General features: G+C 36.4%; 1 protein-coding gene across 3 annotated transcripts in view; it reads left to right on the top strand.

Annotated features, from left to right (window-relative positions):
- The window catches only part of grid2 (glutamate receptor, ionotropic, delta 2), a 411,138-nt gene that overhangs the window by 347,669 nt on the left and 44,339 nt on the right, over positions 1-19,130 (top strand). For all 3 annotated transcript variants that reach the window (XR_009649218.1, XM_060882146.1, XM_060882147.1), the window contains exon 12: positions 16,635-16,773. Coding sequence is in view for 2 of the 3 variants with exons in the window: in XM_060882146.1 (XP_060738129.1) it covers positions 16,635-16,773 (139 nt within the window). In the remaining variant the exon portion in view is untranslated. The remainder of the gene's footprint in view (positions 1-16,634; positions 16,774-19,130) is intronic.

The raw sequence follows: 19,130 nt of genomic DNA, 5'->3' as shown, positions 1-19,130 counted from the left end.
GAAAAAAAACATAATTGTATGTTTAAGCCATTGATGAGAACAGGAGGACTAGAGAGCTATATTAGCCATAGATGGGATTACTCTCTTATCATTTTTTCCGATTGATTCTCTGATGCTTCTCGCTGATGTACCATGAGAAAATGTTTGAAATGATGCACAGACTGGTTTTATGTCTTGGTGATAGACTGCTTCTCTCCTGTTGCTAGCTGTCATGTGATAGGGACAATAAGCTTGTAAGTGGGAACTAGCAAATGACCAAATTGAAGAGAAAACCAAAAAGACACAAAAAGGTCAGATCTTCTTTTTTAATGGTTCCTCACCCAGCCCAAATAATTGTGTGAATAAGTATGTGTGTATATATGTGTATATATATTTATATATACTCACACACTCACACACACACACACTCAAACACGTCATTGTTCCCTGCAACGGGTTGCACAAGTCCTCTGGGATAAGCTCCAGGTTCTCTGGTAAATGGATGGATGTGTAAAATCACATCTATTGGGCCTCATTTATCAAACTGGACACAAACCGATTTATTAATACATCTTTTCTAAAAAAATTTAGACAAGAAATGTGATATTCATAAAAATCAGAAAAACCTCTGTATCCTACTTGTTACTGACTGTATGTTAATTTACACATAAGAAGACTAATTATTGTTAAGCTTGTTTGATTAGCATTTTTATGTATGGATTTTGCTGTCAAATTTTTAATTATTTGTTTATTTCAATGACGCACAATAAATGTTATTTTTTTAAGCCTTCAGTTCATATTAATGAAATAAAAAATATTGAAATGTCAAAAAATCAACCCGAACCAAATCCGTTTTAAGACACATAAGATCAATTGTTCAATTAAGTAGAAATGCATGTGTATAAAAGCAGTGCTGGTCTGGGCATATGGTCGCTGTGAGCAGAGGTGCTAAAAAAAGGCAGAATTGCTACTGTATAACTGGAAGAGTTAGCACAGGCTGTGCTGAGGAGAGACTGGATATTTAGCAACTTGTATGATTTATTTATTTTAGGAGGATAAATTATCTTGGCTGGCTCATAAGTTGATTCTGTTTGCCACAGCAGTGAAACACCTTATGCCAGCATTAATTTGGCTGACAAAAAAGATCCTGTGCATGTCCAAGTTTTGTCTGTTCTTGGATGTCTTGCTACTGGCACATTTGAAAGTGGGATAAGTGACCAATCTTTTGTTCTCCTTACACTGAGCTATATACTGTATCCTGTAGTGTGCAGCGCTATAGTCCAGCTCTAAAGGGTTACCCTTGAATCCTTAACAAAACAATGTTAAGAGATTTATATAAAGGTCACGATAAAACCTATGAAGTGACGTGAAAGGGTGATGGGAAGAGTTTTTCAGTGGGCACATATACAGTATATATTTTCTAACAAAAGCAGATTTATTATTATTATTATTATTATTATTATTATTATTATTATTATTATTATTATTATTAAACATCAAAGGAAATTATTATGGTCTGAATCCCTCTGACTATATGATGCATAGCAAGAATGAAACAGTTAAATTTATTGCTTAGTATTTATTTAAGCTGATGTATTCCCACATATTTGACATTGTGCTGCAATCTCTCTGTCTTACACACACACACACACACACAGACACACACACAGTGAGTGCATCTGAACCAGGATTTGTTCACTGATTGGCGTGTACTTTGCTTTTCCATGACAATATTGAATTTTTTTTAACCATTTTGTTGTTTGATTTAAACCTGATCTAGGCTTCTAGACTGATGTGGCTGTATTGTTGAATGTTTTTCAGATTCAAATTGGGTTGTCTTTCCCCGCTACAAATGCTAACTTCCTTAGCGCAGTAGCAAGATTAATACATAACAGTACCCAGTATTCTCTTCTTTTACTTTTGGCTTTTCCTGTTAGAGGTCGCCACAGCGCCATCTCAATCTTGCCTCTCTGACCTTGTCCCCAAAACAGCCAACCTGAGCTGTCCCTCTGATGTGCTCGTTCCTAATCCTGCCCATCCTCGTCACTGCTAAAGAGAACCTCAACATCCTCATCTCCACAGTGCTCAGTGTTCAAGGTTAATAATTAACCAATGAAAACTCTGTATTAATGTGTGGATAGAGTGGTGAGTTTTAAACGGAACAATACCATCGTTTTTCAAATAGCTAAAAATAATTTTGTTTGTATGGTGTTTATTTAATTGAATAAATATCAGCTCAATACAATATTGTATTGTTTGTACAGGCTAGAATAAAAGTGGCAGGGATTCATAATTTAAAACCATTTTAAAGTAGTTCTGTTAAGTACTTCACAGTTTATCGTAGCTCATGAAAGGCTTTGTATTGTGCTGAGGCGTTAAAACACTGGTGCACTGTTGTGATATACAGAGTGAACCATTTTTATCCTGTTCATCTTTTCAGGAGATACACAAACAGCAGTTGGTTTTTTGAGCTTTTCAAGCCATTGCTGTTTCATTAGAAGTGGCATAAAAAACATAGTTGATATCTTGTGACAGACGTGTAAGAGGTGCATTTAAGCTCATGGGCAATTTGTTTTTCCAACGGTCAAATAACATCAGTCAGTTTAGGTGTCACTCTTATGAAGGCTTTGTCAAGAAAAATATTCACACATTTTTAAAATAAAAGCAGGCAGGAAGGGGGGTGTCTCTTTTTCAAAATGTAAATGCTTTGAGACCCAATAACAACTTTAAAAACCTTAATCAATAATCATCAGTGTATTTTATGTGAGATTAATAGTTTGAGAAATTGTTCAGTGACTAGTTATCATGTTACTTACAGTGTGCGCTGTCAGCATATTTGTATGTTTGGTATCCCTTCTGATTGCTGAAGTCTCATGTTGCAGGGAAGTATAGCTAGTTTTCAGCATTGAAGTTTCACAGATTGCACAAGTTTCACAATTTCTGTTCACAATTGCTCATATTATAAAAATGACGGGGTGTATAATGTTTCACATATCTGCCTTTTAAATTCTGCTGTCCATTAATTAGACTCCTGTACAAAAGATGTCTTATACAGGACATCATTAATGCACTAGTTTCCATTTGTGTCAATGTTTGTCCTTGTGTTTGTTGATGCTGCCTGTATCTAATGCACTTTTATTACATAATTACAAATTATTACGTTGGCTGTTCAGATTTGATCGGCCACTCCAAGGGCTGTTATTTCTGAATCATGATCTGCTGAATTTGTCTCGACTGCTGAGTTCGGCTATTCTTTCCATGTCCTTCATGCCATCATTCTAATGGCAGCTACATTTACTTAATATCACTGTACACATCAACAGTTCAAAAGATGTTCTATTCACCTTGTCATACGTTATTTTATGTGTAAGCGTTCAGTAAAGCTACAAGCTGCTAGCACTGACATTAGCTTCAATGGATATACAACATATGCACACCTTTGTTAAATAGCACATTTTTTGTGATGTATAAAAGGAAACCAATTTTTCCAATGTAAAATAGAACTCAGTATTCAATTATAATTAGCATACATCTGCCATTAATGAAATAATTCTGATTAATTCCATTGACGATCAGCTCTTTCTGCAGGATTTGCTCACCAAAGAGCTTACAAAGAAAGCATGGCATTTCACTTGTTGACAGATATTGATCAGAAGAGAGATGGTAGTGGAAGTCTTGATAAATTTGCACACTGGTAGGCAAGAGCAAGAGTAAAAATGTTTCCGATTTTATTGTACTGCTGCGCAACAGGACCCACCGCTCTCCAAGAAATCTCAGAGAGGAAAGGCCATACATCCAAATCTCTAAAGAAGACCAATGTATTTGAATGACTTTGTTACAGAGGATCCAGCTAAAATCTGTGAGGTGACCTGACATCCAGGCAGTGCACAGGAAATGCCCTAAAGTTTTGATAAATCTAAATTGTTTTTGCAAGAAATAGTGAGAAAATATTGCCTGGTTAAGATGTGGTCTAAGAAAATCAAAAGGTGCCTCAACAAAGTATTATTTTAGGGATGTGCATACTTATGCATACATAGGTTATTGTAAAATTTGTACTTTTTCCTATTTTTCCCCTAAAATATTTCTAGTTTTATTTCACTTAATTTTTATATGCTGTAATTTCACATTGAGGGTGGAAAAAGTTTAGTGTCATTTTTCTTGGTTTATCTTGGTTTCAACCTACCATTTTAACAGGAGTGTGTAGTCTATTTAGTTCCAATGTTATTATCTAAATGGTAAAATCTTGTGCCATAAAACTGATTCTGTAATAAAGACTGCTAGTGTACTGGAGGACTGTATAGACCTAGGTACTGCTTGCAGTAATCTTAGTCTGCTGGTTTGATAGTTCATTTTGTGCTGCCAATAGAAAATGTCTCATCGAAGATGCATAAATGTCTCATCGCAATCAAATAATCAGAGAATGAAACTCAAAACCAGGCTTGTTCTGTATAACTGGAAGAGTTAGCACAGGCTGTGCTGAGGAGAGACTGGATATTTAGCAACTTGTATGATTTATTTATTTTAGGAGGATAAATTATCTTCTGTGATGTGCCATCATATCTACTTTGTTAATGGAGTCGTGACCGAAATAAAAATGAGAAAAATTGACAGTGACATGGCAAGGATTAAGAATTAAGAGACTGTTGAAAAGATCAACTTGAGCCAAATAAAACAGAATGATAAACAGAAAAGCTTTGCTCAAGTTGTTTGTCTCTTTCTCAGAAAACTAAACTTTCTCTATAATCACTCCACTCATTCTGATGCTGGAAAATGTACAACATCTCCTAATCATAAAAGCTTGCAATACACAGAGCAAGCAATAGTGCTTATTTGTGCATTTAAGAGCTTTTACAAAATTAGTGTGTGTGTCTGCTTATACCATGTACAGTAAGTGCATGGTTAGGGTTAGGGATCTGCATGTGGCACTAAGCGGTAACGTAGTTATTGTCCATCATTCTGGAAACCCTCAAGTTCTCTTGAGACACAAACATTTTCTATCTGTTACTATTCCACACATGAGTCTCAGGCTCTGTTACTGTATGCTGCTATGCTCATTCCAGCTCTCTTGTTGTCTAGCACTAAATGTGCAAAGTTGGAGTAATAAGTTGGTGTGCAAGGATTTTAAACAAACACACATTGTCACCTACACAAAACACCTTTCAAAGACATTTAAACACAATATCTAGTTGTAAAGAAGTGTTTATTGTCATTATGACCACATATAGATGACTCGGTATAAAACAAAAAAAAGCTACATAAAATAACATGGAGCTAAGGACTAAAAAGTAAGTTAACAATGTACTCTTACACAATGCTTTATGCCTGTCAGACAATTCAGCTAATAAATGATGCATAACAGAATATTAGCAAGATTTAACTGACTTGGACATCTTACCCTTAGACTAGCATGAAGCTAATGAATGTGTGGTAAGATGACTAGCTGGATTAGTGAGATAACACTGTCCGATCATCTGTCTATACATGTCTCTACAACTAGCTTATATTTAACAATATATCACAGAAGTATTAAAAAATCGTAAGAAAAAAATACACATTGACAATTTTATATTAATAGAATACCGAGCTTTGCTGGCTGTAATATTATCATCAGTAAATGCTTCCATACAGCAACAAAAAATGTTTATGGCTAGGTCTATACTTTAATGGTTCCATGATGTGCAATAACACTGAGAGGGGGAAAAATAATCTAAGCAACAACAGATGCTGGAACAGATTGGTCTGTGCTAAGCTCTGAGTGTCTTCAAATCCTTTAAGACATCATATACCAAGACTGATATCTTTTGGCTACTTTTTTAAGTTTTGTAAGAAGTAGCTCAGTCTGCTTAGCTGAGATGTGCAATACAGAGAATGACACAGCTCAGTTATACAGATGTATATACTGTGTGTATAGTAAATCCATTTCTCAGTGGACAATCTTAGAGAACAGTTTATCAGTTTGGGGGATTTTTCTTATTTGAATTAAAAGCAATAATATTTGTCCCATCTTAACTGGGAAAAGGAAAGTCATTTTGTTTTCATTATTACAATCGGCTAAATTATATTGCACTGTATATATTGATTGCAAAAATCAAAATGAGAAACAAACCACCAACTAAGTCGTAAAGGATCTGCTGAATCAGCTATTTTGCTTTGCAAAGGGAGGAGATTTCATTATGTTGCTTAGGGGATCAAAGGAAGTAAGGAAATTGCTGTTTTTCTGTGCAACTTTAATATGAGAGTTGAGTTGCTGGCATCCTCTGGATGTGTGTGTGTGTGTGTGTGTGTGTGTGTGTGTGTGTGTGTGTGTGTGTGTGTGTGTATCAGGGGATAATCCACCATTCCTTCTATTTGAAAGAAAAATGTTTTTTTTTTTTTCTGAGAGCCTTCCAATAATAATCAATACTATCTGTGTGTGGAGGGGACAAGTAAAATCTTGTAGTGTATTTGCAGTTGTAAATGTGGATTGGATTGCTCCATAAAACCATCTATACGGTAGCAGTGCATAATGTATCTCCACTTATTTTAAAAAAGAAAAAAAAGGATGCTGGGCACACTATGTTGTTTTTGATGCATTTCAAAATCCACCTGGACTGGATGAAATTGGTGCAATTTTTCTTGTTGAATATAGAAAACTTGTAAGAGAAAATATGTAAGAGTTTGTAATTTGGCCCTACTTTGATTTGACACAACTGTATAAGGATGTGTCTTGGAGTAACTTGTGATCAGAAGGACTGGGAGGCCATGGACAACATTAATGAGGTGTTAAGCTGGTATACTTTTAACTAGCATAAGAGCTTAGCTAAAAAAGCAGCAAGTAATCTAATTTAACAAAAGTATGATAGACTATGACGCCTGAGATAGGCACAGGCTCCCCGTGACCCGAGAATAGTTTGGATAAGCGGTAGAAAATGAATGAATGAATGAATGAATGAATGAATGAATGAATGAATGATAGACTATTTAACTATTTAGCTTTATGTAGCATAGTTTATCATCTTATTGTGTCATCACACTTGTTAGTTGTCATGGTCTTCATTTTCATTCAGTTAAAAGTTTTTAATACAAACTGACAGTGTAGGAGCAATTTATTCACCCCTGATTCTCAGGGAACTTCTAATATTTTCCTAACAACAAACCCAGGATAACCTGTAATGCTCTTTAGGAAGGAAGATATTCAGAAATTGAGGCATGTCAAAAGGAAATGCTTGCATTTATAAGAATGATAGTTCAGAGGAATAATATGTATGTGTATATGGCTGTGTATATGGCTGTTGAGTGTGGAAAAAAGTAGGACTCACCCTGTTTGGATCAGTTGGTTATAATGTTAATTTTATAAAAGTCCTGCAAACTCTCAGCCACTCAAACTTGAGATTTCACACTATCGAGAATGTCAGACATGCAGATAAATGTATGGACACCATGAAAGCATAGCGCCTGTACCACCTAGTGGCAAACGCTTAAATAAACTGGTGTTATTTTAACAGATTATTGAACCCGCTTGCCCTCTAGGAAACTGCAAATGAAATATTAATAGCCTGGATGTGTAATCTGCTTGTCACCAGCAACCGAGCTAGCAATTTATTCACCCCTGATTCCCAGGGAACTTCTAATATTTTCCCCAGGATAACCTGTGATTCTGAAATTCTTTAAGAAGGAAGATATTAGAAGGAGGTGAGGCCTATGAAAAGGAAATGCTTGCATTTATAAGAATGATAGTTCAGAGGAATAATATGTATGTTTGAATAATATGTGTAGTATGAAGGCGATGTCAGTCAGTCAGTCAGTCATGCATCCTTGTTTTGAACAGTTTTCAACCTTTCACTTTTTTTCCTTTAAAGCTTTTTTGCTACATCATTCCCGTTTTACTGATGGCCTGGACAAAGTTCCTGCACTGTGGAAGGCATTGTTCAGTGTCCCAGTGGCAAAGAATGGACAACTTGCATGCCTGAGTAATCACAAACTTGTAGCACACACTTTATAGGCTGGTCTTGGTTGACTTTAAGACCCTTGGGTAATCCATCATTGGACCCCTGCAGTTTGACTGTCCACCCCATGATGGTGCGGATGATGCAGTGATCTATATGATGCAAAGGGTGTGGATTAAGTGTAGTCATTATTGTTTAGTGCTTTCAGCATTGTACAGTCAGTTCTGCTAGGAACAAAGAAAGTGAAATACTGGGGTGTGCTCCAAGGATGCCATGGATCACAGAACACCACAGAAACAACAGTCACTATCAAAGAGAGTCAGGTTTCTTGAGGGCTTTTCACGCTGCACCAGGTTATTGTTGTTCTAAACCCTGCTTTCTACCCAGTGAAGAGGAATGTTTCACACTTGTAATTTAAAAGCGAGGTTAGTACCACTTTTTACCTGGGTTTATGAAACCCTGATGCTTTGAAGCAGGGCTAGCATCGCTTTTGCTGGAGGATTTACATACCAACATTTTTTTTTTCACTGCTGCAAAAGAGTAAGACAGGTCGTTATTCAAACCGGCCGTGCCTTGTATTTATCCAGTCATAGTTGCTGACACTGCAAATATGCAAATAAGAATGTTAACAAGAATTAACCCAAAATACAGTGTGAAATGTTTAACAATAGACCCCAGGATTCTATTTAGGGTGGGCTATTTCAAGTGTTCTCAAGTCATCTGAGGTGATAAACAGACTGAATCCAGCTCACAAGAACCACAGTACATCAAGGACTTTACTGTGCTCCCAATACCAACAACTAGCAGGTGGCTCAGACTGCTAGCACTGACCTCTCATGTTGTAAAGATGATAAAGAGGCTGGCCTTGCTCCATATCATCCACTGCTTAATCCATCATGGGACTACCTGCTGTTTTCAGCTTTTCAGCTTCATATCAAGGTGGATTCTGTATATGCTGTATAGGGAAACACTTTACTGGAAACACTGGGTGGATTATGTGCACTCATGCTTTCCCAGTGTGTTCATCACTATCTAGCCAGCAGTGCATGGAAAGCCACTGGGTGAATGCAGGTTTCTGCCTCAAAGATTGCATGGTCTGACTAGCCTATCTTGCTCTGTGAGCACTGTGTTCACAGTCTACAGCACTGTGTCTAAGAAAGGGGAGTGAGCAACCCAATTGCCCCTCAGGTGATTGTATCTGCTCAGCCACTACAAACCTTTACTTTACAGTAATCTACAACTCTGAGTCATGTGACCTACAGAAATTCTCAGATGTTTCTACTATTGTGAGATACAGTATATGGAGGATGGACAGGGGGCATGGTATGAGACTGCCTTACCAACCTTGCTTACTGTCTAACCTGTATATGTGTGCAGATATTTAGAGACCTCAGTGAAGTCAAAGAATGCATACAATTTGACCTGTCAAAGTTGCTGATATGGGGCACAGTGTTTTAATGGTAAGCTTGTTTGCTTAGCACCTCTGAGGTTGGGGAATTGATTCTTGATGATTTTGTACTGTATGTGTGCTCCATTCTTCAGGGGTGAAGAATGTCCACCAGTCCAAAGATGTGAGTTGTAGGCTGACTGGCATGTCTGCAATTGTCTGAAGAGCATGTGTGAAGTTGGTTGATTGTGCCTGGAGATGGGTTGGCAACCCGTCACTCGGAGACTCGCTCTGAGTCCTCTGGGATAGATTCCAGACTTCCTGCAACCCTGTGGAATATAAGTGCTAGAGAAAATGGATGAATGAATGAGATAATGCCAGATATAATATATCTCAAAAGCACTGAGCTGTGAATTGCATAGTCATTGTCATCTCTCTGGAAACTCGGAATTAGCATAACTAAATGGGAGGCTTGGGATCCTGTTGGATAAGGAAACCTATTCCGATTAACATCCCAAATGTTTGTAGAAATACATATAAAAAACATTGGGAAAGATTTAGACCACTTATGTATGTACAATATAAGCATTATCCCTCTTGGAAGATGACCTGCATGAATGTCTTCAAATTTCTAGACTAAATGTAATCTCTGTAAAGCAGGAATTTAAATTTTAACTGTCTCCTTTTGTAATGTTCTGCCTCTTGTTAGGAGAGTAAAAACTGTGTAGAACAAAAGTCTCTGCTCCCTCAAAAAGCATGTTTTTTCCACTCCTGCACCCTCTGGATGTTTTGATAGCATCAAGTTGTCAGTGTGCATCACATCATGACAAGCAAACAGAACAAAGATGATACTTTTAGCCTAGTGAATTTCAATTGTCTAACGTGAGCTGCTGTGCTCTATTCTATAGATCTCGTCATGGGGATGATGTCTGTCATTGTCAAGGCTGAATGAATATGCATATGCATTCAGAGTGAGATGGTGTTCCCTTCGGATAGTGTTCTAAAGGGACCACGAGTGAATGTCTTCTTCATTCTAATGAGAAGGCACTTGTTCACCTCACTCACTGTGACTTGGGTTTAGTTGGTTCAATGTCAACCGAGTCACACAAAATAATTAGTGGAGGGGACACATGCTTCTGAATGTATGTTCTTAGATATTATGAGAATAAAATATGCTTCATATAGGAGTGAAATACACATTAAACCAATGAAAGAGGCTATAACTATGTAATTTTGCATATTTTTGTTGGTGATATAACGAAAGTTTGCTTATGCATGATGATCATGTCATTTCTCCAATTTATATCAAGCTACCTTTATAAACATTTTAGCTTTCTACAGCATTTCACAATGTGACACACATCACTCAGCACCATTCCTCAGCACCGGTCTGATTAAACATTTATAATTGTTATTGCACTTCCGGTTGACATAATTTCATGAAAAATGTGTTTGCTCTTCCACTGTAGTTGAGCTTTAGTGGCAGCGAAATCTCATTCTTGGTTGTACAGGCTTAGCTAGGAAAATGTTTTGAGCCCAAGGCTAGATTGTGTTCACAGATGATACACACTGCAGTCACTTTTTGTTGTTGTTGTTTCCTTCCTCTTGCATGCCTGAAGCTTGCTACATTCCCATCCAGCGAACGGAAGCTGAAGAAATATGTACTGAGGCACACCTTAGAGTTTATTTATTTCTATTTAGATTATTTATAATGCTGAGAGCTCAAGGGTGGCTGCATGGTGAGATAGAGGCTTATGTGCAAAGGCCACACTTCTGCCTGCTAAACTATATGCAAATTGAAGGAATTAGGTGCCAACTAGCCTTATAATGGGATAGTTGATGACTTGAATAAATTTCAGTGATATACACACATGTATTTATGTGTTCAGACCCACTCACACATCCAAACCTTCTGCAAATGGCACCATGCCAGGAATAAAGCTTATATGGTGGGAAACATTTCTGCAGCAAACACTGAAGCTAATTAGGAATTACAACAATCAGTGGTCAAGTTAAATAATTCACTTTTCTGACATACTGTGTTTATTTTTATATGATGTAAGTATTATTTTTAATGAAGGTTTTAACAAACTAACTAGACGCATAATGTTTAATGTGATATAACGTTTTATATATTGTTTTTATATGTATAAATTTTCATTTTTAAATGAAAATCCAGTTTTTGTAAACATTAAATAATGTATTATTAAATCTGTTTAACAATTAGATTATAGGTTTGATTAAGTCAGTACACTTTATAGTAAGCATGCATGTATCTTTTTCAGAAACACTGTCGGATGCATTTGTTTTTTTATTCTGAATGTCAAGCCAGATATGTTGAATAAGATTGTTTTAAACAAAATAACACTTACATTGATTTAAGTCCCCAGCAGTTGAATTCTGAAATTAATTCTTTTCAAAATCACAGGTCAGAGTGACGGCATGGTGAAGTTGACTAAATTACACTCAAACCAGAAGCCGTTAAAGCCGAACCATTTACATTACATTTACAGCATTTGGCAGGTGCCCTTATCCAGAGCAACGTACATAAGTGCTTAAATCTCACTTATTGGATACATTAATGCTGGTTCACTAGGTTACATACTTAAGATACCATGAGTTTTTTCAAAACATTGTTCAAAATTACAATGGGTTTTTTATTTAATAAATGCAGAAGATAGGGAAAGAAGTGCTAGTTGAAGTGTTTCCTGAATAAGTAGGTCTTCAACCGCCGTTTGAAAATAGCCAGTGACTCAGTTATCCGGACCCCTAGGGGAAGTTCATTCCACCACCTTGGTGCCAGAACAGAAAAGAGTCTTGTAGTATACTTATCTCTTACCCTGGGAGATGGTGGAACCAGTCGAGTAGTGCTGGTACTGTAGATCGGAGGGTGCGGGGTGTAGTGCGAGGAGTGATGAGGGCTTTGAGGTAATAGGGAGCTGGTCCGTTTTTGGCTTTTTTTTTTCGTTTTCAGTTTTGAATCTGATGCGTGCAGCTACCGGAAGCCAGTGGAGGGATCGCAGCAGTGGGGTGGTATACGAGAACTTTGGCAGGTTAAAAACAAGCCGTGCAGCTGCATTTTGTATCATTTGCAGAGGACAGAATAAAATGTATCATGGTATCTTAAATTTTCTTTCATTTTATACAACTGAGCAATTGAGGGTTAAGGGCCTTGCTCAGGGGCCCAGCAGTGGCAGGTTGGTGGACCTGAGATTTGAACTCACAACGTTCCAATTTGTAGTCCAATCAATTTTTAACTACTAAGTTACCACATTCCCATGAAATATGGAGAATAACAAAAAGTATAATGAGCGTTGTATTTCAAAGTTGGAGGAATTTTATGTCCACTTTCACCCACATTTGTCCACATTAAAAAGGAAGATAACTTTCCAAAGTGTCTTTGGAGTTGCTGTATTTTTGACCCATGATCAGCTGTCAGATGGTGACAGCGAGTTGGATTGACCTCAGTGGGAGGCATCAGACATGTCTGTGTGGCTTATAATGGATTTGAAATATTTCAATATTTGATTAAACTATATTATATAATTAGACTAATGGAAAATCTCAGACATTATAAAAATCTCAGACATGATATATAATATAGAAACATACCATATAAACATAACATATAGCACATCATATTATATGGATATATATTACATACACATAGATAGATAGATAGATAGATAGATAGATAGATAGATAGATAGATAGATAGATAGATAGATAGATAGATAGATGGGTAGATGGATATAGATATAAATTAGCCCAAAAACATATTTTGTAAAACACAATATATACTATAATATACTAGTGTTAATTTCGTCACCTATTTTTAATTTAGTCTTAGTCTTAGTCTTGTGCCAAATGTCCTTGTTAGTTTTAGTTATATTTAGTCATTCACATATCTTTTTTGTTAGTCTTAGTTTTAGTTGACTAAAAGTCTCGTCATTTTAGTCTAGTTGTAGTCAAAAGAAAACTCAAGGTATCCTAGTCAAGTTTTAGTCGACTAAAAGTCTTTTAATTTTAGTCTAGTTTTAGTAAAAAAAATTGTAACTTGACCACATCTGGAATCTATTGTAAGAATAAATACAACGAGGCCTCATTAAATGCAATAATATCAGGAACACAAGTGTTATAGTTGAAATAAATAACTTATTGAAAAGCCTAAGATCATGATATTTGGAGCAATATTACATGTAATTGTTAAACTTGATTCCCTTACATATACATTTGCTTTTAAGCCTAATTATTAATTTTGATTATGATGTGATTGTGACAGGGGCGTGGGAAGGGGTTTCAGGTTGGGGGTGCTGAGTTTTTTCTGTCACCACTTTTGAATAAGAAACAATATCAAGGCTATAAAACTTGTCAAAACTCCGCGAATCACAAAAGTATCAGTGAGAAGTTGAGAACACTCGTTTAAACAGTGCATACACTCGAACTTGACTGCACATCACATTTTTTACTTTATTGATACTGCTTTTAATCGTAATGCAAAGACCGGTCATCGGGACATAAGCTGTCATGTAGAATAAAAGAGCCTGCGCAGAGACAGGAAATATAATTTAACACAAAAAGCCACCTAGACCTAGGGTGGACTTGCGCTCAGGAGTTTTCATTTATTTAAATTTTTTTTTTGGAGCGGTGTGTGGACGAATTCTTTCTACGCACACACTATTTTATTTATTGATAACAGACCGCTGCGAACTATAACACACCGTTGCCATGAAAAACAGAGCATTGCCATGGACACACAGGATTCTAACCGTAGAAACGGAGCGCACTATCTTTAGCAGAAACAATACAATTGTTTTTAAATCAATAAACTTCTTTTTAAATCATCATTTTGAGTCAAATTATCAAACTCGTGAATATTTTAAAGGCGCAAACTCGTTGTGAATATTTTAAAGGCGTAACAGCTGATGAAAAAGCAGAGACAATTGTAGACGAAAATGAAGAGAGATTTTATCTTAGTTTTTATTTTATACAAAACATTTTCGTCTCGTCTTTTTTCGTCAACAATAATGCATGTTAATTTAGTCTTAGTCAGCGTTTTTGGACAGTGGTGCAGTCTTGTCATCGTCTCGTCTTAGTCATGAAAAAAAAGCTTGTTGACGAACATATTTCGTCTCGTCTCGTCTGACGAAATTAACCCTATAATATACTAATGTAAAAATAAATGTACAGTACTCTGACAAACACCCATTAAATGATAGTTCACCTCAGCCTCTCGAGAAGAGAGCGCAAGAAGAATGCCCCATCTACTCCCCCTCGTCTTGGACCTTTTGACCATAGAGTTTCTACCCTGAAGTTGCATTATATTCCAGTGATATTTAATTTTTGTTCAGTAAGTACATTCATTAAGACTCATTATGGAAACTCATTAAATCTGAAGTAATCTTTTGAGACTGCAAGAGTTTTCTGTAGCAATTTGTTTAATAGTTGTCTCTGAACTTCAAGCATCTTTGTTTGCAGATTTAAGTTTGGTAAGCGTGCGCCTATAAACGGTCTGGAAAACATTTCTATCTGGTTCCCTAACTAACCCTTAAATATGAGCAAACACAATAGAGTTCTTTTGGCTATAGATCTCTTTGTCAGAGGCCACTCTCAGAGTGAATGCTTACATACTGTGAGGGGCTGAGTGGCGTGTATCACATCTGGCCTCCTACTGAATAAAAGAACAGGGCGTGAGGAACCTGCTGGATATAGTGCCTGCTGATTTTGATGTGCGTAGCGGGGTGGTTTTGAATCTCAGTCATAAGTCTCCTAGATAAAAGCTACATTACTGGCTGGGTCATTTTTCTAAAGATCAACATCCTGCAGTCAGAAAAAAAGGGATGCAATCAGCTTTCTTTCTGGGCCAGTTGCAGCAATATTCACTGCCGTGAAAGTGTCCTATTCGCTTTTTACCCAGCCTTTTTGCAAATCCTCCTCCTTGATAATTCACTGCAATATACTGGGTGTACTCTGCTTTTTCTTGAATGAAGGTGTTGCAAGCTAACAGTCGTCTCTGATCTGGTGCGTTATGATAGATTGTTAGGGTTTCTTTTTCTTTTCTCTTTGTTCTTATATACCTCTGACACTTTTACCTATGCAATAACCCCTGCCTTACTGATGAGGCCAAGGTTTTTAATATCATATCCACAGAGAATGTCAGTATGCTTATGAAAAATTGCTGCAGCAGTTACAGTATATTTGTGAGGGAAAATCTCTGCCAGACCTTCAGAGGGACCTCCTGACAGTTCTTCTAATTTAAAAGTCCAAAAACTTTCATTTCATGCTAAAGCATCAAGATAAGTAAAAAAGAATTGACCTTTAAAGACATTTCCAAGCCATAAACTTGCTCAATCCATGGACACGTCATAAATAAGAAGATTTGAAAAGGGATTCTCCAGAGGACATTGTAGCTAATGTGAGTCCTGATTGCTTTCCTGCCAGCATTAGGATGTGAAAAGCAGAACATATGAGTGCAAAGGAGATATTCATCTCAAATACAGCTAATCTGTGTGAACAACAATAGATAAATAGACATTTCTTATTGAGCTTTGACTAAGAGAAGTGAATGGTACACAGACAGCTCGAATGATTTCCCCACAAGTCACAAGGATGAATGTTTAACCTTAGCCATAAACATAACAGAAAAATAAATTCAAATGGACAAATCCATCACTGGATTTTGTCCAGTCTTGTAAAGCTTCTGTCCTTAGCAGAGGTGGCATTCAGTTTAGATTCAGAAGCTTCCCTGCATTTCTGATTAGAGACATATGCTATAGTTTTCATGCTACTGCTATTTGTAATGTGATGATATCAAAAAGGCCATGCAGTAACTGATACTCTGTAAAATGTATCAGTGAAAAGTGAACACAAATATTTAAAAAAAAAATGAAAGAATATGTTAGAAATGAAAGAAATAAAATTTTCAAAAAACTTGCAGCATAATGCACTGTATCACTTCTTCTCAAGGTACAACTTTTCTACAATTAGTATCTACATTTTATATGAAAAATGTGAATGTTGGGCTCTTTAAAACACATCAAATCTAACAGTGGAACGAAAAAAATTACCTGGATAAATTTTAGAATTATTGGTCCACATGTTATTCAGGGTGGACTTTAACCCTTTAACTTTAAAGGTGCTTTGTGAATGAAGTAATGTTGCAAACATCACAGGCATATTTACATGTGTATTGTATGTCAAGACAAAACTGATAATTTATTAAAATGTTTTTTTTTATTATTATTATTTACTCTTTCTGACTTACTTGGTCAATATATCATTCATTAAGAGATGATCTCCCTCTCTCTCTCTCTCTCTCTCTCTCTCTCTCTCTCTCTCTGTAGGTGGAGAAGTACCATACACGACTCTGGCCACGAGGTTGATGATGGGTGTTTGGTGGCTCTTTGCTTTAATTGTTATTTCTTCCTATACGGCTAATCTGGCAGCCTTCCTCACCATCTCGCGCATTGAGAACTCTATCCAGTAAGTGTCTGCAATAATGTTTCTATTAACTCAGCCCTGCACTTACCTTCGAGACCATCATTGCATTTTTGTATTGGGGAAAATGATATCAGAATTGTTTTCTCCCTCACCTCAATTTCTAGGCAATGCTATTATCTGGGCTTGAGAAAACTTGTATCAATTCTCCTCTTGTATCCTAAAGGGAGGAACAAAAATCATTCTGTATCCCAGATACAATGGCATGGGATCCAGATGGAAAACTGTACTGCCACATTGATGAATGTGAACAAGACAAGCAGAATAAAGAACATTCAAGCTAGTGTAACATTTGTCATTCTCCTGAAGTGAGGAGAAGCCAAAATAAGCTAATTGTATCCATCACTCCCAAGACACACTCATGCAAATACAGGTGTGTGTCACATGCAGACAAATCAGGCAAGCAAGGCTTTATGGGTAGGCTGTGTGTAAACAACTGAGATCCAAACACCACGTTGGTCATCCAAAGTGAGTATGAGTATAAAGCTGTATATGTGTGATGTTCTTATGTGAGACAAGGATTTTATTATTTGACCATTAGGTCTATGATTTATGGTTGAATAACTATATCCATGCCCAGGTAACTCGTAGAAAGGCAGCAGAAGAGCTCAAGGGCACACTCATAAGCATACACAGGGGAAATCACATGAGTATTTATAATAAACTGTGCATAGCTCAGGGCCTTCCTTTGTTTCATCGAGGTCTCTAATCTAGCACGGTTATTAGACTAATCATATTCCACAACACCTAGCAGTGATAGAGTTAATTGTGCTTGTACAATATTTTATATTACTAAACAGCTAAATATGAGGAGGCCGAGTAGGGAAATTAATGCAGAATTTTTTTCCCTCTCTTTGTTTATTTTCACTTGTGTAAGATTGTCATTAATGAGCCTGTGCTTAGATCACTTGCTTCTGCTTCTATGCAGCTAATTAGGATTTCCATAAATTTAAATGCATTATCTGTTAATGTGTAGACAGTGATGGGGTCATTACAGTCTTAATTACAGCCTAAACTCCACCCCATGGGTCTGTTGTGTTTAAAAGTGAGAGACAAACCATGCCTGTCAAGAAGCATTGAAATATTTATGAAAAAAAATGTCATAATTAGACAGTTTTGGGTTATTGACTGGAGTTTGTTTATTAGCTACAGTAGATAGGCTCTAAGGGTTGTATTCAGATTTGGCGAATTAAAAAGGTACATTTATATATGTGGCAAAAAACTGAGTCCTGAGTCAGTTTTTCAAGCAATTAAGTTCCTGGGCAACTCAATTCTGGTTATTAAAATTAGCTGCATGTAGTTCACACCGCCCGAGGTTGTCAGATTTTTCATCAGGTGCATGAGATGGGGTTTTTAACACACTCTAAATTGTGTTTAAACACAAGCACTTGCTTTTAATCCACAAAAACTATCAGATAGGAAGTGAAGACTGGAGACATAGATCACATTTTATCCCACTGCAGTCACTACTTTGGTGTAACATAAAAGCAGGGCACGAATAAATATAAAGGTTAATATAATGACCCATCAATTAAAAGGTGGTAAGCAATGTGGTAAATAACCAACAGAGACTAGAATATTGCCAATATGTTGCTGCCAGAATAGTCCCAGTTTTAATTGCCACATTAATCATTGCCAATTTTAATAATATGACTTCCACTCTCATTTCTTGGCATCAATTGAAATATGTGTGTGTGTGTGTGTGTGTGTGTGTGTGTGTGTGTGTGTGTGTGTGTGTGTGTGTGTGTGTGTGTGTGTGTGGTTAAATTGGTTAAATTATAAGCTGAACAAGCTTTCTTCTTAATTCTTCATTTTCGATCTGTATAAAATTCTGCCCTTGAAATAAGCATTGTCTTGTAATATGCTGCCTCATCTGTTCTTCTCCATTCCAGGGAATTTACAACAACAATTGCAATAAATAAATTACTGGTGTCATTTTTATGTATTTACTGTTGGCCTCAAATGCCTTTCCTTAGTTTTATAGTTTTTGCATTTACAATTTCTAGTGTCTTTATAAAACACAAATTTCCTAAAAATCAAAACATAAATTTCAGTTTTATTTATTGTTTTTTTATGGTTAGCTGATTATTAGATAGTGGTGCTGGACTTAATACCGCTCCTCAATCGAGACGATAAACAGTTGCACAATGGATTTTATATGCACCTCTGCTAAAGACATTCATGATCAATACATTTTGTGTTACCTCAGCCATCAAATTTATATCTGTAAGAGTTCATTTCAAAATAATAGTCAAGAGACAATAGTCAAGTGTTTATTTACTATAGCAGCTTTTCAGTTGGTCAAACTTTTAAAAACAAATTGATAGTATTTGTTGGCCTTG

The sequence above is a fragment of the Tachysurus vachellii genome, chromosome 11 (assembly GCF_030014155.1).
Source record: "Tachysurus vachellii isolate PV-2020 chromosome 11, HZAU_Pvac_v1, whole genome shotgun sequence".
In the NCBI taxonomy this organism is placed as follows: domain Eukaryota; kingdom Metazoa; phylum Chordata; class Actinopteri; order Siluriformes; family Bagridae; genus Tachysurus; species Tachysurus vachellii.
This window is presented reverse-complemented; position numbering and strand designations above follow the sequence as displayed.